Source organism: Mesocricetus auratus, unplaced genomic scaffold (genome assembly GCF_017639785.1).
Source record: "Mesocricetus auratus isolate SY011 unplaced genomic scaffold, BCM_Maur_2.0 Super-Scaffold_100009, whole genome shotgun sequence".
In the NCBI taxonomy this organism is placed as follows: domain Eukaryota; kingdom Metazoa; phylum Chordata; class Mammalia; order Rodentia; family Cricetidae; genus Mesocricetus; species Mesocricetus auratus.
The window spans coordinates 23678473-23701876 of record NW_024429193.1 but is presented as its reverse complement, the minus strand read 5'-3'; the positions used below and the strand labels follow the sequence as shown (position 1 = coordinate 23701876).

At 46.3% G+C, this 23404-nt stretch overlaps 1 protein-coding gene across 4 annotated transcripts; it reads left to right on the top strand.

Moving 5' to 3' along the window:
• Bdh2 (3-hydroxybutyrate dehydrogenase 2) lies at window positions 1-23305 on the top strand. 4 transcript variants are annotated; one of them, XM_005081977.4, is made up of 10 exons: window positions 1-165; window positions 4837-4916; window positions 7528-7606; window positions 8770-8866; window positions 11007-11115; window positions 14894-14954; window positions 16083-16196; window positions 19560-19618; window positions 20512-20604; window positions 23066-23305. In XM_005081977.4, exons 2-10 carry the CDS (start codon window positions 4845-4847, stop codon window positions 23117-23119), a joined length of 738 nt encoding a protein of 245 aa, XP_005082034.1. In that variant the 5' UTR covers window positions 1-165; window positions 4837-4844; the 3' UTR covers window positions 23120-23305. The 4 variants fall into 4 exon arrangements, with proteins under 4 accessions (XP_005082034.1, XP_021089648.1, XP_040607695.1 ...); XM_021233989.2 differs by lacking the exon at window positions 1-165 and adding an exon at window positions 3877-4219; XM_021233988.2 differs by lacking the exon at window positions 1-165 and adding an exon at window positions 4257-4380.
• The last annotated feature ends 99 nt before the right edge of the window (window positions 23306-23404 follow it).

Sequence of the window (23404 nt, the reverse complement as noted above, 5' to 3'; positions counted from 1 at the left end):
AATGCCTCTTCTCAAAGCTCACAAAACCAGAATAAGCAAAGGTCTCTGAAGGAACCTAAACTCCACCTCCCAGGATGTATTTAGTCAGCATGTGACTTCTGCACTAAGATCTGAAGTCTGTCTTCTGAAGGGATCCGGAGGACTGTGTGGACCCACCGCTCTGAAGTAAGATTTTCTAATAGCTTTTAGAAAAACTGTGGGGAATGAGAGGTATAATGTTTGTTGCCTTTTAGAATGGGATAACTCCTTAAGGGGGGTCAGAAATTCTCCTATATTTGAAAATAGCCAAAAGAAGAGATCTTCTCCAGTGTCTGTCCTAAGTAAGCCTTTGGCTTGTGAAAATATTTGGAATTCCTGAAAGTGCTTGAGCCTCTCCTAATAAAAATAAATCCAGAGTTTTACTATGGTCTTTAGAGTAGGAAAGCCACCGTAGTCTGGAGTTACTTTACAGTTTCTGCATGGGTTCCCACTCATTGTTCCCCCGCCCCAAATCCATGTTGCTTTGAGAATTGTGCGCACCTTACTTTGGGGCTTTGACTGCTAAATCTCAAGTTCCAGAACAGTCAGAAGGCCAGCTGGAGGGAGCTTTGGAAGTAAACAGAAAGGAAGCTTTGTACCCTGGTCACCCTAGGGGCATGGAGATGCTTAAGCCTTAGCAGGTGCCTTTGCTGGTTCTCAACCTGTGGGCCACAACCCCTATGGACAGGGGTCACAGATCATATATTTACATTATATATAGTATATAACAGTAGCAAGATTACAGTCATGAAGTAGCAAGGAGATGATTTCATGGTTGGGGGTCACCACAACATGAGGAACTGTACTAAAGGGTGACAGCATGGGGACGGGCGAGGACCACTGCTTCAGAGGGTGGTGCCAGCATCGCTGTGAAGGCACAGCATAGTAAGTTCTTATCCCGTGGCCAGAGTCAGAGGAAGAGCCCTTTCTAAAGGCACAAGTTGACTTTCCCTCAACTCCTACCGCACTTAAAGTGAACTTTATTCTTTGAATGTCAGTTAAAGCATACCGTACTGCATCAGAAGAGGGAGGCCCAGGCAAAACTGCTTTTCTGTTGCCCTACATGTGAACGGGTTTGGAGCACAGCCTGGTGGGTCGCTGGTCACCTCTTATAAAGTGGCGGTGACTATGTCAGGCTGGATCTCAAGAGCAAGGTTCTAATAGGAACCCAAGAACCATGGCTTTTATTAGGGGAGACACTGTTGTGAGAGAAAATGAAAGGGAACCGGGTGAGGATAGGGAGGGTTCTGAGCCTGGAGGGCGGGAGGAAAAAGGTGAGGGAGAGCTGGGTGACACACCCTGAGTGCTGGCTGCACCGTGGGGGTGACCTTCCATGAGGTGAGCGGGGTGCCATCCATCGTGGTCTGCCCCTGTGTGGGAATGGAGAACAAAGGTGTCCCCAGGGTCAATTACTGGAGGATGAAAGGTACACAGTAAGGGGCACCTAAATCCTGCTGGGGGCGGGAGACAATGCAGCGTTCTCTTGAACCTGCATTTGGAAGGCATTGGAACCATGGCTCTGAAACCCTGGTGAAAGTGCAGACTCTGATCAGCCCCATGGGTGACCAGGCCCTGTCTGCCATCCGGAAGCACTCCCCACCCACCCTGTCCCCATCCCTACTACTTGGCCAGCCGCTTTTAGACAACTGCAGCCATTTCCCTGCTCCTGCTGCTTCACGGCAGGGATGGACCCTAAAATATAAATCTGAAAATCCCTGTTGTTTCCCCTCGTTGCCTCCGTGCCAGTTGTGGAGCAGACGTGAAGGCCTGGGAAGAAGCAAGGGCACATGGGATATGTGGGGGAGGGGGAGGGGGCAGGGGACATCACTACAGGAGGGGCAAAAGCAGAAACAAAAACTCCTAAGGATGTTACTTAGCCAAAGAGGACAGGTAAGGTCAAAAGAAAGGACGGGTTGGGAGGGGGACGGGCGCGGGGCTGGAGAGATGGCTCAGCAGTTAGGAGCATCGGCTGCCCTTTCAAAGGACCTGGGTCCGATTCCCAGCACCCACATGGCAGCTCACAGCTGTCTGTAACCCCAGTTCCTGGGGATCTGACACCCTCACACAGACTTACAGGCAGACAGAACACAAACGCAAATAAAATAAAAATAAGTAAAACATTTTCAGACATTAAAAAAAGAGGGGACAAAGTACAAGCCCTCAAGCCAAGGTTGGCCCCCAGGCACTCTTTTGGAGGATGTTTGAGCAGAGGGAATGTGACGACTTCACACTCATGCAACACATGCTTTTTCCCTGTTTGGTGGCCGCAGCAAACGAACTCTTCAAATCACTCTTCCCTTCTCTGTGGCCTGGACACCCTTCTCTGTGGCCTGGACACCCTTCTCTGTGACCTGGACACCCTTCTCTGTGGCCTGGACACCCTTCTCTGTGACCTGGACACCCTTCTCTGTGGCCTGGCCACTGGGTGCTGTCTCAATGTAAAGGAAGCGGGCATTGCTGGCTTCCTGCCTGCACAGGAAAGCGAGGCCGCTGACAGCCTTTGCCAGTTCTTGTGCTCGTTTTCTCTTTCTTTACTGCAAACATCTCCCTGTCTTGAGCCACTGCAACATATGAGTTGTCCTGAGGCCAGAGGTTCACAAGGGCAGCCCAGCGGTCATTTGACTACCCTTAGTCATACCCTGTTCACTGGTACCCACTCCTCCCTCCCTGAGATGAGCATCCAAGTCTTGGCAGAGTGCAGAATTTCCACAGTGTCAGGGGTTCTTAACCCTCTTGTTTGGAAAACATTGGTTGCATGCTGTTCGGGCTAGTTTTATGTTAACTTGACACAAGTTACTTGTCTGAAAGGAGGGAACCTCAATAAGACTCAGCTGTAAGGCATTTTCTTAATTAGTGATCAATGCGGAAGGGCCAAGTCCTGGGCTAGTGGTCCTGGGTTCTATTAAAAAAAAAAAAAAACAAGCTCAGCAAGCCGTGGGGAACAAGTCAATAAGCGGCAGCCTCCATGGCCCCTGCAGCAGCCCCTGCCTCCAGGTTCCTGCCCTGCTTGGGTTCCTGTCCTGTCTTCCTTCAGTGATGAACAGCGATGTGGAAGCCTAAGCCTAATTAACGCTTTCCTTCCCAACTTGTTTTTGGTCATGGCATCTCACTCATCACAGCAACGGAAACCCTGACTCAGACACGTGTTCAAGTGTCTCTAAGGCATGCTGAAATTTTAAAACAACAGTCAGCACTGCAGTGGGTGGGCTGTCCTCAGAGTACCCGTCAGGAAGCCTGACTTAGTGCCTCTGCCACCTCGGGCAGGTCCAGTGTGCCTGCTAATCCCACCAGGCAAGAATAAGGCCACTACCATAATTCTGAGCCAAATTTGAAGCAAGCTTGCACGCACTCGAGTGTGTGTGTGTGTTTCGAGACAGGGTTTCTCTTGTAGCTTTGGAGTCTGTCCTGGAACTCAATTTGTAGAACAGGCCAGCCACAGACTCACAGAGATCCACCTGACTCTGCTTCCCAAGTGCTGGGGTTAAAGGCGTGTACCACCAACACCTGGTGCCGTCTTGATTTTTATTGGAGTGCACTGAGAGTTGGCCAGTGGCTGCCTCCTAAATCAGGTCAGACACAGCAGCCAATGTGCCAGCTTTATTGACTCCCCATAGGAGGCCTTAGATTGGGGGTGGGGGTGGGGGTGGGAGAGGTAGGAGGGGGAACTAAAATAAAATTTAGAAAGGAAGAGAGAGAGAGAGAGAGAGAGAGAGAGAGAGAGAGAGAGAGAGAGAGAGAGAGAGAGAGAGAGAGAGAGAGAGAGAGAGCCCTGAGTCTCAGGGTTCTTTTAAGGAGTAAAATAATCACGGGCAGTTGCAAAGCAGGTTTAGAGAACACAATGGAGCGTTAAGTACAGAATTATGTGAAAAACCCAGCAGCCATCATCATGTGGTCCCCTGTGAATTGGGAGGGTTTGTGTGTTCCCAAAAAACAAGTCAAGGTCATGGGTTGGGGCAGGTCAGGTTCCAGACAGAAACCTACCTATTTTCAGCAACGCAGCAGAACGGCTCCTGCCTTCAAAACGGAGTCAGACATGTTCCTCACGCTCTTCCACAAAGGAAAGGGATGGGCTATGGTTTGACTTTCCAGCCCTTCTAGCCGGCGAATCTTAAGGCCCACTGTGACACCTTTTCAAGGGACAAGGAAAAACCACAAGGGTCTGCCTCTGTGACTCAGCAGAAGTTTACAGACAAGGGAACAGGTGACTTAGGACAGTAAGGCTTTCATTTTCAGAGTCCATCCTCTGTGAGGTAGTTACAGGGCGTAAAAGGAGAGCAGAAAGGAGGTTGAAGTGTGTTCGTTGCCTTTGCTAGCAGTGACCAAATAATAGTGACAAGTGAAATAATGTCAGGTGATGGATGGGTAAGTGTTTCCTGTGGCCCGAGGTTATCAGAGGGTTTGTGGGGGGATGGGAGGGTAGGCAGGGAGAGGGATCTAGGAATCCTGTAATGCTGACTACTGAGGCTTTGGGAAACTGCTGGAACTTTTCAAAATGGTGTGGCTGTGGTTAATGGTTTTCAGTAGAGAAACTGAAAAACAGCCCCACATAGCAAGGACAGACAGGCAGTGGGGCAGTGAGGGAGGGAACTCTCCTCTCTGGTCCCAGCTTCAGAGGAAGGAAGCAAAGGCTAGACTCCAGTGTGCTGTGCACTTTGGTGTACGGACAACCTCCAAAGCAATACAGAGAAACCCTGTCTCAAAAACAAAACAAAACAAAAAAAAGGAGCAAGCTAATGTGTTCGTTCCAGATGTTGCCTGCACAATTGATTTGCTGCTACTTGGGCCACTAAAGGCATGTGTCTTTGGATTGGGCTGCAGGTTCCACCATGGGCCGACTGGAAGGGAAAGTTATCGTCCTGACAGCTGCTGCCCAAGGGATCGGCCGGGCCTCTGCGTTAGTAAGTTCACACCTGCTGGGGTTTACTTTCGGTCTGCAGATGTGCAGACCGGCACCAGGGGTATCTCGTTCTCATTCACTGTTTTCTGTTCCTCTTCCCCTTTCTCTCTTCTTCCCTTGCTTTGGTTTTCCTCTTAGTTTTCTTCCTTTTTGCAGCTTGGAATTGAACCCAGGACCTCAAGCATGCTAAGCACACAGTCCTGCCACTGAGCTGTGTTTGCAGCCTTTCAATTCTGTTTTTACCTTTAATATATCTTTTCCCATTTATTAGTGTGTGTGTGTGTGTGTTAGTGTGTGAGTGTGTATGTGAGTATGTGAGTGTGTGTTAATGCATGTGAGTGTGTGGGTGGGTATGTGAGTATGTTTTAGTGTGTGTGTGTTACTGTGTGTGTTAGTGTGTGTGTGTTAGTGTATGTGTGTTAGTGTGTGAGTGTGTGTTAGTGTGTGAGTGTGTGTTACTGTGTGTGTGTGTGTGTTACTGTGTGTGTGTGTGTGTGTGTGTGTGTAGCAGTGGTGGCACATGCGCCACATTGCAAATGTCAGAAGGCCACCCTGTGGAACTGGTTCTCTCCCTCCACTTTGACGTGGCTTGCAGGGATTGAGCTCAGGTCTCTAGGCTTGTATGGTTTGTGCTGAAGGGCTCTAGCAGGCCTGGGCTTGGCAAACAGGCACTGGCAGGCTTTGCCCTGCCCCCTTCCTTCCCCCTTGTAAACATAGATTGAATGCCTAAAGCTAGCCATCAAGGTCTCTTCCCTTATTTGGACACTTTCCTATGCCAGACTCATTCCTGAGGGTAACCACCGAAGTCCATCAATCAAAAGCCCCCTTTGGTTCACCTAATTAACATGCCCAATCAAAATAAACCGTCTCATCCTAGCCCACTCTAACACAGACCTCCCCTTTTTTCTCGTCTTTAAAAAATCACGCCTGCGAGGGCATTTGATGCTGATATTCTGCCTGAGCCAGAAAGCAGCCTGTAACTTTTCTTCCCTGCTTAACAAGGATCTCTCTCTGCAACAGTAGGTGTTTGGGTGTGGTTTTTGCCTAATCCAGGTGGGGTGGGAGCTGCTTCTGTGTGGGAGTTTCTTCACAAGCCTTATCTGCTGAGCCATCTTGCCAGCCCATGCATCTTAAGTTCAAGAGAAAAGTTCCCCACAGACGAGAAGAAAGGAATTCCTTGTGCTTCTGTGGCATCAATAACTTCCAACCCTGAGAATCATATTTCTCTGCCCCAGCTTATCTGCGCCAGAATGAACTGACTCATAATGACCACAGGGCTCTAGAGGACACACAGCTCTCTGCAACTGTGTCAGCTCGATTAAGACCCCCAGAGTTATCAAACTCTCTAGTCATTCTGTGCCGCTGTGCCTCAGTTTCTCCCTCGTTACACCCCTAGCTGACGGGGAATGCACTAAGAACCCATGCTGAGTGTAATCTGGCGTTTAGGAAGCTGCCGAGGTGACTGCAGTCTTTGGAGGGGATCTTCCGTTTTTTCTCTTCGTGCGTTTTTACTCATTGCTCACAAATGGCACATGGAGGCCATAGAGCTGGCCCAGTCAAGACACTGTCATCCAAGCCCTGAGACCCAAGTTTGACCCCTGGAAAGAGGAAAGAGTGAGTGACTCCACAAAGCTGTTCCCTCCCCTTCACGTGCAAACCAGGTCACGTGCCTGCACACACACAGACGCACAGGCGATAAATAAATACATGTAAAAACAGAAAAAGAAAAGAAACAAAACACAGAATAGCAACATTATTTCAGACAGGTGTTAGTGGGGTTGTTTGTTTTATCGAAATGGGGTCTCTATGTAGCCCTGGCTGGCTTAGAACTCTGTATAGACCAGGTTAGTCTCAAACTCACAGAGATCCATGTGCCTCTGCTTCTCAAGTGCTGAGATTGAAGAAATGTGCTAATACCCAGCTCTGGGTTAGAGTTTTGAGTTTTTTTTAAAAAATATTTATTTCTTTATATCTATTTTATGTATCTGAGTGCTTTGCCTACATGTATATATGTATGCCAAGTGCATACCTGGTATCTGCAGAGGTCAGGAAAGGGTAGCAGATCTACCAGAGCTGGAGATACAGACAATTGTGAGCTGTCGTGTGGGTGCTGGGAACTGAACCCAGGTCCTCTAGAAGAACAGCCAGCTTTTAATAGCTGAACCATCTCTCCAGCCTCTAGTTAGAGTCTTTAAAAAATGCTATGTTATTTGATTAAAAAAAGACAAAGTCAGCCAGGCGCTGGTGGCACACGCCTTTAATCCCAGCACTCGGGAGGCAGAGGCAGGCAGATCTCTGTGAGTTTGAAACCAGCCTGGTCTACAGAGAGAGTTCCAGTATGGCCTCCAAAACAATACAGAGAAACCCTGTCTCAAAAACAAAACAAACAAAAAAGACAAAGTCTAATGGAAAATACAATATATACCCTGCTGCTATAATGATTGACAAAAATAATTATGGTGGTGTAAGGGAAAATAAGACTAGATAGATGGAAATTCTACATATTTATAGAAAAAACAATAAAAATACTATAAAAGGAAGAAAACAGTTTCCATTTTTGAGAGCAGTTTATTCAAGCAAGCAGAGGACTGATTTGTATTTCCCTCTGGCAGGCTTTTGCAAAAGAAGGAGCCAAAGTCATAGCCGCAGACATCAACGAGGCCAAACTCCAGGAGCTGGAAAATTACCCAGGTGAGCAACTGGCTGCAGGTTCAGGACTGGCCCGATATTAGACAGCAGAGACACTGATCATGCAAAGCCAGCTCTAGCTGCTCCAGGCATCTGTCTCTTAGAGTCCAGCCCCTCCGTAAAAAGTCTGTGTTCTGTGACCTACAGAAAAGCGTCCATACAGCAGAGGCTTGCGGGGGAAATCTGAAGGGACATACTTAAGGTTTTCTATTGCACAACATGTTGAGGGATTTTGCTCCCAATTACAAAGTTCTGTGAGAATTAACAGCTGTCAGGTTAACTATTAATGACAGCATCACTATTGCTCATGACTGCCCCGAGCAGCCTTGTCCTGAGGAATGTGATACGATCCTCTTGTGTTCTTGAAAAACTGTTTGTAGCCCCCATGAAAAGCTAAACGGTGCATGGGGAAATGTGTTCACCTCTCGTTTGTTTGTCTGTGACATTTTATCATTACTTTTATCTTACTGGAAGGAAAATGGAGACATTTCATGAAAAAGTGGAACCCACTGTATAACACAGCAATTTTCATCTTACAATTTTTTTTTTGTCTTAAGTGTGTGGTTGTTTTACCGGCACCAAGTGGGTGCAATACCCATAGAGGCCAGAAGAGGGTGATGGAGCCTCTGGAACTGGAGTTGCAAGCGGTTGTTAATCACAAGGTGCCAAGAATCAGATACAGATGGTCCAGGAAAAGCGAACAGCACTTAACTGCTGAGCTATCTGTGTAGACCCTAGCCGAGATCTTATTGAAGGGTGAAGATGACACTTTAAGATCTGTACATCTTTGGAAGTTTTTTTTAAAGATGTATTTTATTGTTTGTATGTGTGTGAGTGTGTGTGTGTGTGTGTGTGTGTGTGTGTGTACAGAGGCCGGGAGGAGGTATAAGATCCCCCAGGGCTGAAGTTACAGGCATCTGTGAGTCACCTAATATGACAGCTGGGATGTGAGCTCCACTCCTCTGGTAGAGCAGTAAGAGCTTCAGCCACTGAGCCATGTCTCCAGCCTAAGATTTGTGCATGTTAGTGACACTCTTGAAATGGCCACAAGTCCTATGCAACCCACATGGAAACGCTACATTCTTCACACCACAAAACAGCCAAATCTTCACGGTTACTTACTTTATGAGTTCTACGTAAAAATTGCCTTTTATTTCATTCTTCAGGTATCCAGACTCGTGTCCTTGATGTCACAAAGAAAAAGCAAATTGACCAGTTTGCCTCAGAAGTTGAAAGAATTGATGTTCTCTTTAATGTTGCTGGGTAATTTTACATTTTTTATTTCACTCTGAGAAAGTTTTCTGATTTTATTAAATGGTATTGATAGGATAAAAGAGTGACTACTTGACAAAACATGGCATATTTCTTGGGAAGTCAGGCTAGATGTCACACATCACTCAGCAAGTGAGACAGCTACGTCATTGACGTGAACTTGGGGCCTACGGGCAATTAAAGCCAAGGAAGGGAGTGGGTACTGATGCAAAATGCGGAGAGTAAGCAAAGCAGTGTTGCCTGACGCCTCCTTTCATGAAGGAGCTGCTTGTCCTTCTACGAGGCTGTATCTGGAGACGTGGCTATTGGTTTTTTTGTTTTTTGTTTTTTGTTTTTTTGGTTTTTTTTGAGACAGGGTTTCTCTGTGGCTTTGGAGGCTGTCCTGGAACTCGCTTGGTAGTCCAGGTTAGTCTCGAACTCACAGAGATCCACCTGCCTCTGCCTCCGGAGTGCTGGGATTAAAGGCGTGCACCACCAACGCCCGGCTGGCTATTGGTTTTTGAGCATCCGTTCAGTCTTTAGCGTTGCGGAAGATGCAGGAGACAGTGTGTGGTTCCTGGTACAGGAAGCTGACTGAGTGACCTCCAGAAGTCCTGCAGTACAACCGTTCCCGACTACATCTTGTATTTGACCATGCAGTCTCAGTCCAGAGGACGGAGTCTGCAAGGATGCCGTGTTCAGGGAGTGTCCCTGAGGAAGAGTGGCTGCAAGGGGGCGAGGCTGACTGTGGGGTTTTGTCTGTTCTTCCTCCTTTGTGCACTGTGCTAGAAGCAAACAGCCACAACGTTCCTTTGCTGCAGTGACATGTGAGGCTTTGCGCACTGTGTTAGAAACACACAGCCACAGCCTTACTTCTCTACACGATATTTGGAGACACTGTTTTCCTTCCAGTTTTGACTTCCCTGTAGAACTTTAGCCTGTGCCACTGGAGGGCACTGTCGCCCTGGGAACAGGAATGAAATGGAACAGCTGTCCTCATTCACTCTCTGTTCTTAAAGCACTAGAGTTCCCAAAGCCCTTGGTATTGGGATCCTTGTGTTTGGCAGCCCCTGCTTTGTTCTGTCTAAATGATGATTGGGTTTTTCTGTTGCTGTTGTTGTTTTGCTTTGCTGCTTTTTCTTTCTTCCTTCTTTGAGTGTGTGTGTGTGTGTGTGTGTGTGTGTGAGAGAGAGAGAGAGAGAGAGAGAGAGAGAGAGAGAGAGAGAGAGAGAGAGAGAGAGAGAGAACTCTATGGCATACATGTGGAGGGCGGAAGACAACTTGCAGGAGTCAGTTATCTTATATCTGGGAATTGAACTCAAGTCTTTAGACTTGGCAGCAGCAAGAGTCATGTCCCCAGCCTATCGTTCTTTTTTGTTTAGACAGAGTCTCACCTTGGGCCTCTGGCAGGCCTGGAACTCCGTCTGTAGACCAGGTTAGCCTCATACTCATAACATCAGCTTGCCTCTGCTCCAGAGTGCTGAGATTAAAAGGTGTGTGCCACCATGCCCAGTTTCAATTCTTTTTTAAAAAATTACATTTATGTATTTTATGACTGTGTCTACACGTGTGAGGTCACACAACCAGCTGGAGCTGGCTCTTTAATTCCATTGTGGGTTCCAGAGATGGAGCTTGGGTCATCCGGTTTGGAGACTGGTATCTTTATCCACTGAACTATCTCACCAGCCATGAAAAAGGATGTTTTCACATAAAAATGTCGGCATGATTACTAACATAATATGTTAAATTATACTATGTTTGAGTTGTATAGAGCCTTAAAAAGGAAAAGGGATAATGGTCTAACTTGTATTTGACAATAAAAGTGATTATTAAATAGATTATAAAAAGTTGATGATTTTGTTGTTATTGTTGTTTGTTTGTTTCAAGACAGGGGTTCTCTGAGTAACAGCCCTGGCTGTCCTAGAACTCTGGAGACCAGGCTGGCCTCAAACTTAGATATCTGCCTGTCTCTGCCTCCCGAGTGCTAGGAAAAAAGACGTGTGCCAACACCACTTGGTTTAGGAAAATGTTGAATTACAGGAGTGTGTGTTGTTTTGTTCTTATAATCCTAGGGGTTCTACACAGGGCATGCTGATGAGTCTTTCCTGGTGAGTCTTTAACATGCTTTTTCCCTGTTTAATCACCCTTTCAGTTTTGTCCACCACGGGACCATCCTGGATTGCGAGGAAAAAGACTGGGACTTCTCAATGAACCTCAACGTCCGCAGCATGTACCTGATGATCAAGGCATTCCTTCCCAAAGTAAGAGCATCAACAGGGTGTCTGCCTTCACACTGGGTACACAGAGGACATGCATGTGTATTCGAGTGTGATCATGGCTAGCACGCTGACTCGTGTGCATGGAGCATCTACAGCAAGGCTGTTTATTGAGATCAATCTGTTCAACCTTCCAGTTCTTACATTCAGGGAATACTGATTAAGCATCTCAGCATGCCAGACTCCATGCTACACCAAGGAGACCCTCCAGTGAACCTAACTGAGTTCTTTCTTGAAGAGAGAAACTCAGTTGATATGTAATATAAATTGGAGCCGTTATGAGCACCACGCAGACAAACAGCCAGGGTAACAGTGAGGCTCTCTTGGACCTCACTGGCAACCTGGGATTCTCAGAGAGAACAAAACGCAAGGAGGCAGTGTCTGGAGAGATCCACTGGCTTCTTGTTGCCGAATGGTCCCATGAGGTGAGTGAGGTTTCATCATATCAGCTGACTACACAGAGGCGACCCTGAGAGGGGAGGAAAGGAGAGGGAGCTCGTGCGATGAGCAAGTTACTAGAGTCAGTTTATGAAGCCCAGCAGCTCACACACCCGTCCAGGTCTGAGCACACGCTGTCAAGGTGCTTACACCCAGGGGGATTTTTTCCACCACAAAGAATTGTGTGTGGGGGTTTGTTTGTTTGTTTGTTTTTTGTTTTTGTTTTTCGAGACAGGGTTTCTCTGTATTGTTTTGGAGCCTGTCCTGGAACTCACTCTGTAGACCAGGCTGGCCTCGAACTCACAGAGATCCGCCTGCCTCTGCCTCCCAAGTGCTGGGATTAAAGGCGTGCGCCACCAACGTCTGACATGAACTGTGGGTTTTTAAGAATTATTTTATTTTAATATTTCATGTGTGCGTGTGTTTTACCTGCATGTTTATCTATATACTCCCAGAGGCCAGAAGAAGGCACCAGATCCCCTGGGACTGGAACTACAGGCAGCAGGAGCAGCCAGGGCTCTTAATCACTGAGCCACCTCTCAAGCCTCTTTCTTTTATTTGAGACACAGTCTCACTATGTAGCCCTGGCTGGTGGATATAGACCGGGCTGGCCTCAAACTCACAGATATCTGCTTGTCTCTGTCTCCCCAGTGCTGGGGTTAAAAGTGCACCCCGCCATGCCCAACCTCCGTTTTACTTTTCAGACAAATCGTCACTTGCCTTTTAGAGTGCGGAACTCTTCCGGGTGCTCTGGAAGGGTGTAAATGTAGGAGGTATGTAACCCTGATCTAGCATGTAGCAAACCAGTAGTAGCAAACAGTGTCTGACGGAAGACAGAACCAGTTCATCTGCAATGAAGATACGCTTTTCCGGTCTCACTGTGTTGCTCTGACTGTCCTGGAACTCACTCTGTAGACCACATTGGCCCTGAACTCAGAGATCTGCCTGCCTCTGCCTCCCAAGCTCTGGGATTTAATGGCATTTGCCACTGCGCCCAGCCTGAAGGTATGCCTTTGAGTACTTGATCAGTGCTTTAAAAAGATCTTTGGTCAGCCCACATAATTTTGGACTCGCTGTTCCCTCAAAAGTATGTTTCCAGCCAAGAGGCTGGCTTAGAGGTTAAGAACACTTGCTGCTTTTCCAGAGACCCTGTGTTCAGTTCCCCGAACAACTACCCGTAAAAGCTGCAGCCTTCTGAGTGTTAGGACCAAAGGGGGCAGGACAGGAGGCATTGTGTCTGGCTTTATGATCCCCTTTATCATGTACAAAGGCACATTGCAGCCTGGCGTGGTGGCACACAGCTCTAGTCCCAGCACTGAAAGGCAGAGGATCTCTTTGAGTTCAAGACCAACCTAGTCTACAAAGGAAGTTCCAGGGCAGCCAGGGCTATACAGAGAAACCATGTCTCAAAAACAAACAAACAAACAAAAACCCGAAACAAACAAAAGGCGCACGTAGGTAAAATGTTTATTCTCCCCTACTGTGTCTCTTGACATGGTTGGGGACATCAGCCCCCCATGCGCTGTTAGCCCGTGCAGCCCAATGCCTTGCCATTTGTCCTGTACTCTTTGATCTTGTGTAATTAGTCCCAAGTATGGACATGGAAAGTTAGAAAACTTCCACAAGGAAGTGGATCACCGCGGCCACCCAGCTCTAGATCCATCAGTCACAAAGTCTTTTCCTAAAACCTGGTAAAGAAACTCACCCAGCAGTTTTCCCTCTCTCAGTCTTTCACGCTGCCTGTCCAGATCAGTTTCTGGAAAGAGCCATGTTTAATTAATCTTCATTATGTCACAGACATGCCAGACATCCTGTTCTCTGGCTTGTGCTGTGTCCCCAGCAGCTGTCTGGACTCTCTGCCACTGTCCCCATCCCATTGCCTTTGCTCTCTTTTCCATGCCCTCCATGTGACAAGTGATTTCACTCCCAAGCTGGTACCCAACACCGGAAGTTCCCCCAACTCCTTGTTTCTTCTCCAGAAGTATCCATGGGTGCCCATACCTTTGTCTGCTGTCTGGAAACATGTATCTGAGTAGTGGTCAATAACATCCAAATTAAAATTCATAGTAGCATTGTTCATTGTGCGTGACTTCAGATTAGGAACAGGGCCCAGCCATCTGCATTGAAAGCTGTGCCAAGTAAGTCACTGGAGTGTCCTTAAAGACCCTCCTTGTGACGACGCCACACTTTAGTGGGGGGATGGCTGTGACACTCAGGGTGCTGAGCAAGCAAGCACTCTCCACCTGTGTGTCCTGGATCTTTGGGCAGCTCAGCTTTTCCCACGCTCTCCCAAAGGACTGCTTCTGCTTCCTCTGCTCTGTGCCTGGCACCAGAGTAATCTCTGTGATCCCCAAATTGAAGATTCCGCTTCTCTTCTAGCTTACATCCTCCGTCATTGCTGTGGTGATCTCAGGGTCAAACCCAAGTCCTTCACAGCAGCCTGGGTTCCACTCTGCAGCCTTATTGTCCCAGGCCTCCGTTCCAGCCAGACCCACGCCCTGTCTCGGGTCCCTCGCTCGCGGAGACTTTATACTTGTAGTACCTCCTCCTTGAGGCACCTTGGTGTTCCTCTTCTAGTTCCATGATCCACACTGTGGTTTTGGCCCTTTTCCTCCTCCCCCATAGCTCAGAGGGGACCTTCCTGTCTCATCTTCTCCTCAGCTCTCTGCAGGTCTCCACTGATGCTGGCTTCTGGTCATGTCAGCCACTCCAGTCAGACTGGCTGTCTGCTGTAGGCGGGGACTATGTCCTTTACCTTTCAATTTCCTGGGTGTCACACAGTACCTGAGTTTAAAACCTCTTCAATGCACTCATGTTGAATAAAGTATTGTCTGGGCACATCAGGAACATACTGATTTTTTTTCATGTCCTTTTAGCTTAGGGTTCATTCTTGGCCTGCTGATAATGCTGTATCCATAGGAGGTGGTAGCATGCCTTAGAAGTGCCAGTGGGTGTTTAGACATGCCACTAGCTCCCTGCAATGCGTGGGCAAAGACTGTGGGTTCACATTGTGAGACTGTTTCCTACAGCTTGAAGTTAGTAGTTAACAGATAATTGAGTTGAGCCTGGCAGTACACTCTTGTCATCCCTGAATTTGTGAGGTTGGAGGATGAGGATTTGGAATTCAAGGCTAAAGTGTAAGAGACTGTCTCCAAAATTAAGACAAAAAAAAAAGAAAGAAAGAAAGAAAGAAAGAAAGAAAGAAAGAAAGAAGGAAAGAAAGAAAGAAAGAAAAGGGTCTAGTTGGCTAGGAGTCAATGCAAATGTGTCAGTGAGCCAGTGCTTCAAACTGCAGAATAGAGATGTTTTTACTTTGTTTTGGCAGATGCTTGCTCAGAAATCTGGCAACATTATCAACATGTCTTCTGTGGCCTCGAGCATCAAAGGTACTACTGGCTTTCTTGGTGTTGAGTACACACACACATACACACACACACACACACACACACACACACACACACTTTCATTAGCCGTGGATTTTAGAACTAAGCATAGACAGATTCAGAAAACTCATATGGAAATGATCTTAAGTGTCTTATGTCATCAGGCCTGTTGTTACTCATCAAATTAAATTTAAAAAAAATACTGTCTTTGCCTTTCCTTTTATTCTTTCTATATGATAGAAGTGAAAATTGAGTTAGGAGAAAAAAAAGATTTGTTAGTGAAGTGATTCAAAATGATATATTGAGTGCAAGCTGAGCTGAATCCCCCTCCCAAAAGAAAGAAAGAAAGAAAAGAAAAAAGTCACTGTATACAAGGGACAAGCCACATTTTCATGTGCTTCTCATAAATAGCATCTCAGGAAGCCCCTGGCCTTCACTAGGTAACCAAAGCTGGCTTCAACTCCTCCTTATCATCACACCTCCGCCTCTGAAGTGCTAGGCTATACGTGGGCACCACCAGACTCACCTTCGGATTCCATATTCTGCAGTGTAGCAGAGGTTTGCACAAACCCACCATACGTGAGAGATCCCTGTGCTTGTGAGGTTGCAACGCAGACAAGGGATCTGAGCCCTGAAAGGGAGGTCAAGGAAAAGGACTAGGACTAAGTGGAGGGAATGTCACAGCCTGAAATTGATGGATTTGTGAGTTTAAAATGAAGTCACCATGGAGACGGCATTCTTTCTCTTATAAATGTAAGATACGCATGTGAGCGGAGATGGGCTTTTTGTTTCTTCAGGTAGGAAGACCTAGAGAGGGATGAGGGTTTCCTACAGCTGTGCTGACAGTGAACAGCAGGTGACTGCTTCAAACCACGAGCAGCATCTCAACACCAAGTCTAAGTTAGGATCTGCCCATACCGGCAGCATTTTTCTGCATTCAGAAATTGTCTCTATCCGCATTACAGAAGAAGACCCAAGGCCGGTCATTCTTCAAAGGGAAAGCTGACTTGAATTTTTTATTATAAATAAATAATAAAAGGAGAGCTGATGGGAATATGGCGATGGCGAGTGGGGCAAACTCACTGCGTTCCTTTCTAAAGGAAACCGTGTCTCTAATTCCTTCACGCCCAGGAGTGGAAAACAGATGTGTGTACAGTGCAACCAAGGCAGCTGTGATTGGTCTCACCAAGTCCGTGGCTGCAGACTTCATCCAGCAGGGCATCAGATGCAACTGTGTGTGCCCAGGTGAGTCAGGAGGGGAGCGTGTGAAGCTGGCCTCCCTTGTGTTCCATTTGGCACCATAAGCAACATTCCCGCCAGCTTGTTTATTGTGTCATCACTGCGAGACATTTAAACTAAGGGTTTGGCCTAGTTAAGAGAACAGTACAGCTTTGGATGGACAGAGGTTCCAAGTCACTTGGAAGAAGCCTCGAGATGAAGAATTTAAAATCCAGCATGTGTGAGCCAGTTTAGACTCAAATGGCTGAGCCACGAAACTTGCCAGGACCTGTTGTTTTATAAGCAGACCGTGATGACCTTATCAGTGGAGAGTCAAAAGTAGTGTGTACCCATGGGACAGCAGAGGAAAACGTCAGGGAGCCTCGTGGAACACGGGGATCTGCCAAAGTCCCAAACAGCAGAATGGCTCCTAAATCAAAAGGATGCTGTGGCCTGTTTAGTAAGTAAAGCTTACTGGAGACAGTCCCACCCGGATGGTTCATGCAAAGGCAAAGTTGAGAGGTTGCAACAGATCATGTGACTCACAAAGCAAAAATATTTGCTACCATTATGAAAATAGTGTGACCGCCCTCCTATGAAGACTCAAGAAAACTGCTTTGCTTTTTATTGGTTTTGTTTTCTGACTGCCTCAAACTCACTGTGTGAACCAAGCTGGTCGATATCTCACAGGGACTGGCCCAGCTTCCCTGCTGGGTTTGATGGTGTGCATCACTATACCCAGCAAAACCACTTTTCTTAATAACTATGGGTGAGACACAGTTTCCTGGTAACCCAAAATGAATATAGGGTACCTAACAGTGCCAACTGAAACCAAGAAATTTAAGGCCACCATTTATGGGGTGGTTTTATAAAGCTTGAAATAAAACAAATTTTCTAGACTTACTGCTGCTGAGGGCGCAGTTTTGATACACCATACACTGACAAGCACTGGACAGCAGAAGATCTTTCAAAAGAGAAATTGCTGCTTTGTATAAAGGGCAGATTGTTAGGTTTAGTGGCAGGAGTATCTTGGCAGACCAGAGCCAAGGAATGTCAGAGAGATCAGACCATGTGACAAATCTCATGTAAGAGATTTATTGGTGTGGGGACAAGAGAGAGAGAAAGGATGAGGGACAGACTGATGGACGGATGAACAGACGGACGGACGGACGGACGGACGGACAGACAGACAGACAGACAGACAGACAGACAGACAGACAGACAGACAGACAGACAGAGTGGCCCAGGATGATGGGGACGTTTTAAAGAGTGTGAGTTTGAATTTGGTGACTGGTAACGACACGGCTACTGGCGCAGAGTCGCTGATGGCAGGCTGGGAGAACGCCCGATATCTAACACAGTTAAGGAAATGGGCAAGAATGGAGGTTACTAAAAAATGAAATGCAGCGAAGGTCTTTTTGATACAACTGCTCCCTCCCATTACTGCCACAAGAGAAATCTTAAAGTCAAGGAATTTAAACTCTGAAAGGAGGTGTTGTATGGCCAGGACTAGGGTTTTCAACAGTCCACAGCCAGTGTTGCAGCGGTCCACCTATTAGGCATGCCAGAATTGAGGGATGTTTGGTAGTAGATCTGTGTGTCATTTGGGAAGTCCCGGAGGAGATTCTATCTGACTCCCCGGTTAGGAATCACAGGAGTACACAAGAGAAATAATTAAATCCCCTTCATGTCTGAGCTTCAGAGATTGAGATGCCTGTGTCATTTTGTGGGGGTGGAATGAAGCCACAAATAACACAAAAAAAGGACACTCTCATCTTTCACTACACCTGATCTTGGTGGCATTGGCCATCAGAAAGAAAAATGGCAAAAGATCTAAAAAAAAAAAAAAGTGGTTTCTTCCACAGCTAGAATTTTCATGGGACCTGGAAAAATCTGTTATTAAACTCTGGAACAAGGAAGTAGCTGTGATTCACAGAGGCCGTCCCAGAAGCAAAGGAGAAGTGTGTCTGGGTTAGTGCCAACAGTTGTGAGTCCTCCCCATTGGAGCCACATGTGTAGATACGGCCCAGCAGCCACCAGTGAAGTAGGATTAATCTGAGGATGTCGGCTTGCACCAGTTTTCACTTCTTATTTATCAGTGATGGCCACGTGTAAAATATGACACCCACTCGGCATTTACAGCTACAGGGCTTTGAGGACTGCTGTGGACAGCATATGGTGCACACAGGCTGGTAAAAGTCTGCACTTTAAGTAGACTATTCTCAAGAAAATGAGGAAGATTTAGTAAGTTGGCCAAGTGGAATGTCTCTTCTGCAGAAATGTGGAGATTCAAATTGTTGCGGATGGGGTGGGTGGCCCCGCAGAGGGGGGGGTGCTGCCTATGTGCAGTAGGATGTGACTGGGGACCTGGGGACACGGTTCTACCCGGGAATCAGGGGCTGATGTGGGAGGTTCTCCATTTCTCCAGAAAAATGGCAAGTGGCACCAAAATTAAGGAACACTTCCAGAACAGAGTCCAATCTATGTATGGCCTTCTCAGTTGGGTGGTCTAGAGATAAAGAGGATGCCTTAAAGTTTTTACACCCCAAAGAAGAACAACAGAGTACTGATATTCTGAAAACGAAACAAGACAAAACAAAAACCATCAGTGTTCCTCAGACTTCAGACAGCTGTACAGGGGTGGGTACTAAGTGGGTCTGATTCATTCATTCATTCGTGTATGCATACACGGTTCTACTATGTGTATGCCCGAACACCAGAAGAGGGCACAAAATCTCATCATAGATGGTTGTGAACCACTACGCGGTTGCTGGGAATTGAATTCAGGATCCTAAAAGAACAGCCAGTGTTCTTAAACTCTGAGTCATCTCTCCAGGCCCAACTAAGTGGTTTTTAAATATCTAATCCTTCTTATTTTTCCATTTTAAGAACAACCAATTACATTTTTATTAGAACTTTGAACAACAGTTAAAAATGCATGTTTGAAACCAGTGAAAGCATGCCAATAGGCTAAGTCTATGGCGATCATGAGGTTGAGCCCAGGATCCCGGTGGTGCACATCATAAGGCAAACTGGTGAAACTGTATTTGCTGGCTTCTGCTTCTCAAGACTCCTGTGGGGACTAGCTAACATGTAAAAGTACTTACAAATCTAAACTCATCAAGTAAACACAGCACAACTATGTGTCACTGAGAATCCCTGTCAACCTCTCCAGGGTCCCAGCCTTCTGTCCCATAGAATCACTGTGTTTAAAAAGCATTTTGAGTCATTACAAAAGTTACAGCCCTTAGCAGTCACACAGGTAGAGTCCACAGTGTCCTTTAGGTGGAAGGACAAAGATTTCTCTGCTTGTTTTGCATGTGGGAAAGTTTAAGGTTTAATTCCCTCGTCAATTGAAGTAACAACAGTGGCTGTCTCCTTTGGTTTTAGGAACAGTTGATACCCCATCTCTGCAAGAAAGAATTCAAGCCAGGGACGATCCCAAAGAGGTATGTATGTTGTGTGTGTATGTATGTATGTATGTATGTATGTATGTGTGTGTGTGTGTGTATATATATATGTACATATATATACATATATATATATATGTATATATATCTCAATCAGTCTGAATGCTTTCAAACCTTTGGCCAAAGTTTTTTAAAGAATGAAAAGCCCTGTTCCTTGTCTGGAGTGGATAGATTCACAGAGACAGAAAGGACAGTAGGAGCTGCCACATCTGAGAGAGGGGAAAGTCACTGCTCAGTAGCTGGAGATGTTCATTTTTGCAAGACGCAAAGAGAGATGGGGTCTGGTGCTCACGGCACTAAGTGTGTGTGTACTTATTGCCCCTGAGCTGAGGCTTAAAAGGCCCGGGAAGCTGAATTTGATGGTCAGCTTTGTTGTTATTCTGAGGTAAAGCAGCCCTAATGGGCTGTCACTTGTGTCCCTCCTCCCCCAGCTCCCCCTGCTGGTATTACAATCTTACACCAGCACTGACCTCAATGGACATTCCTAGTGGCTTTCTGTTTGTGTTTGTTTTGTTGTTGTTTGGAATTTTTTTGTTTTGTTTTTCGAGACAGGGTTTCTCTGTGTAGCCCTGGCTGTCCTAGAACTCACTCTGTAGACCAGGCTGGCCTCAGACTCACAGAGATCCACCTGCTCCTGCTTCCCAAGTGCTGGGACTAAAGGCCTTGCACCACCACACCCAGTCCTAGTGGCTTTCTTACCTGTCACAGTGTCTGTAGACTTCAGTGTATCGTGACTAGCTTGGGTAACATGGGTGGCAAATTCACAGCAACCTCAGCTGATGGCCCTAGTCCCTCTGTAGATTCCTTGGTGATGTTACAGGGGCACAGGCACGCCAGCCACATCTCTTATCCGGAAGTGTCTCTGGCCACAGGCTCTGCAAGCTTTCCTAAACCGACAGAAGACAGGAAGGTTTGCGTCTGCAGAAGAAGTGGCCCTGCTCTGCGTGTACCTGGCCTCGGATGAAGTAAGCGCTCCTCTTCCCATTATTCAGCCACACTGGGCTACCGTGTGCTCAACCTCATCCCATGTTTGCGAGTCTGTGGTATATATTGCTAAAGTGCTTCATTCACACGATGGGGATAAGCTCTGATTTCATTTCCTCTAAGAGAAGCCGCTGTTAACTGTGACAGCAGCTCTGCCTCAATCAGTTTGCGGTGACTCAGCATCATATATCACGGATGAAAAAACACAGGGAAAAAATGTAAAGTGCATCACTGAGATATTTGCTCTTTAAAGTTACAGTTGTGGGCACGCTGATTAAATATAAAAAAAACCTCCTGGACTACCAAGGTGACTCAAGGGTAAAGACCCTTGCTGCCAAGCCTGGTGACCTACATTTGACCCCTGTCACCCACATGGTGAATGGAGACAACAGACTCCCAAAAGTTGTTTTCTGACCTTCACTGCATGCTACGCATTCACACACATAATAAATGCACACACATAGTAAATAAAATGTAATCTAAAAGAATCCTCTTGATTGTGAGAATTGAAGGGGGCTATGAGCAGGTTTGCCAACTTTCATGGGGTTTGGGGTAGAGCTGGTATATGCTGTTTTAGTTTACTAGTGGCCTGATTAGGAGGGTTCCATGATTTTTCCTGTTCTTATTTGTAATTGTGTATAGAAATGCCTAATTCTGTCTCTTTTGACTTTACACTTGTTTAATAACTAATTTCCTCCCCAGGGACTAGTGTGCATGACTGATAAAGCAAAGACTGTTACAATGTGCAGAGCTTAAAAACATCCTCTTCTGTTTGGAACCCACAATAGACAGAATAACAATTGCGCTGATGTTTAACTTGGTGAACCACTGAGTTTTTACTGGGGTTACTAACAGGAGTGTGGGTGAGGGGTTCATTACAGGAGCAGGAATGACTTAGAAAGAGCTATATCACTGAAAAGCCCGCCTTAGCGTGTGTGGGTGACCACCCTGGAGTGCTGGTGTCTGGCAGAGCCTGATCAGATGTCCCCCTCCTCCAGCAGTGTCTGAGAAGGGCAGGTCAGAGCCTTTGAGAGTCCCGAATGCTTTAACTTCCCCAGGTGTGTGAAGTTTGTGTACCAGGGTCCCCCGAGTCTCCACCCCCTCCTACAGGGACTGTTTCGTTTCTTTTGGTGGGGAGAAATGGAACCTAAGTTCCTTTTCGCAGTGACTTGGCACCACCCAGATAGTCGACGACTGTGACAGACACGATGATTTAGTTACCACTCCTCAGACTGTTGGCAGCAGTTCTCAGAATCTGGGGAATTGCTGGGTAAATTGTCACCCAAGCAATCAAGCACTTTATCGCTTTTCATGTATTTATTTAAAAAGCCCTTTCTCCTGCCTCTTCCTATGACTTCAGATCCATGTCAAACTAAGGAGACAAATGTGAGAGCTGTTTATCACCCATTTTAAGTGAATATATTTTTTATTTTTTAATTATTTGGCAATTTAGTATACCTATATAATGATCTTAACCATATTTATCCCCTATTACTCTCTCCCCATCACTCCTTTTGAGCCCTGTGTTCTCAACAAGTAGCCTCCCAGTTTATTTTTTATGACCCACTGAGCATCCTTAGGGTTGCTTTCAGAGCATGGATGTGGGATTATTTACGTGTATATGGACTACCAGTGGCTGTGTCACTGAGGAATAAGGACTCCTTTCCCCCAGCAGCCATGACTTGCCAATAGCTCTTTTGCTTAGAGAGGGGGTTTATGAGCCCCTCCCTCGCCAAGGATGGAGTGTTAATGTTCACAGTCCAGTAGGTAGCGACAGCCGCTGTGAATCCATGAGTTAAAGTCTTGTCATGTCCAAGACAACTTAAACTTTAGTTCTCTGGGAAATTGAAATGTTTACAAACATAAGCCAATAATTATTTTTAAACCCTTTAGTGTCATACAGAATTGGGCATCTGACTCTAGCGTGGAATATTATTAGACACATTAATGGATTGCAATAATTATTGCCTACAAAGGTTTTATAAACATATTCAGTGAGCTTTCATGAATTGGTCAATTAACAAGCACTCTGTTTTCCCCATTGTTAACATGACCACACATCAGAAACACTTATTAGTAGGCTGAGAGTTAGCTAGCTATAGTCGATTCTGAGTTTCAAAATGAAAAGGTTAGAGCATGTACTGTTTGCGCGTGTACTTTCTGTCACCTCTCCTTAAGTCTGTGGTTCTGAAGCCAAGCACCTAACAGACCATGTGCAGAATGTGACCTGCTCATCTGCCAAAGGCCATGTGCTCCAGGTCATGCGATGACCAGCTGTCATAAATTATTCAGACTTTCATCCCTGCCTCCCCCTCCATTCAGTTATGGTTTCCTGTTAGCATGAGTGCCAAAGGTTTTGTTATCCCAGTCATGAGAAATGTTCAAAATAGATCCTGGGTCCAGCGTGATTGACTGTTGTGTCTCCTGTGCTTGTCATTGCAGTCTGCCTATGTGACAGGCAACCCTGTCATCATGGACGGAGGCTGGAGCCTGTGACTGCAGGAACTCCTCGCTGAGAAGGCAGCTCTTCCTTCTCACAGAGAGGAAAGAAACCCGACTCAGTGATCATCTCTCCTAGGGTGACAGTCATGAAAACAGCCCCCTTTAATGATCTTTAAATAGACTCTCATCTCTTCTGAAGCTGTGGTAAACAGATTAAATAAAAGGGATAAATCAAATCCATCCAAAGAGTAGTTTTTAAAATCAGTGTGCCCGCTAGCATGCAGGGGGAAGGTGCTGAGAGACATTGTATCTAGTGAGACTGTGATTCCCGTATTCAGA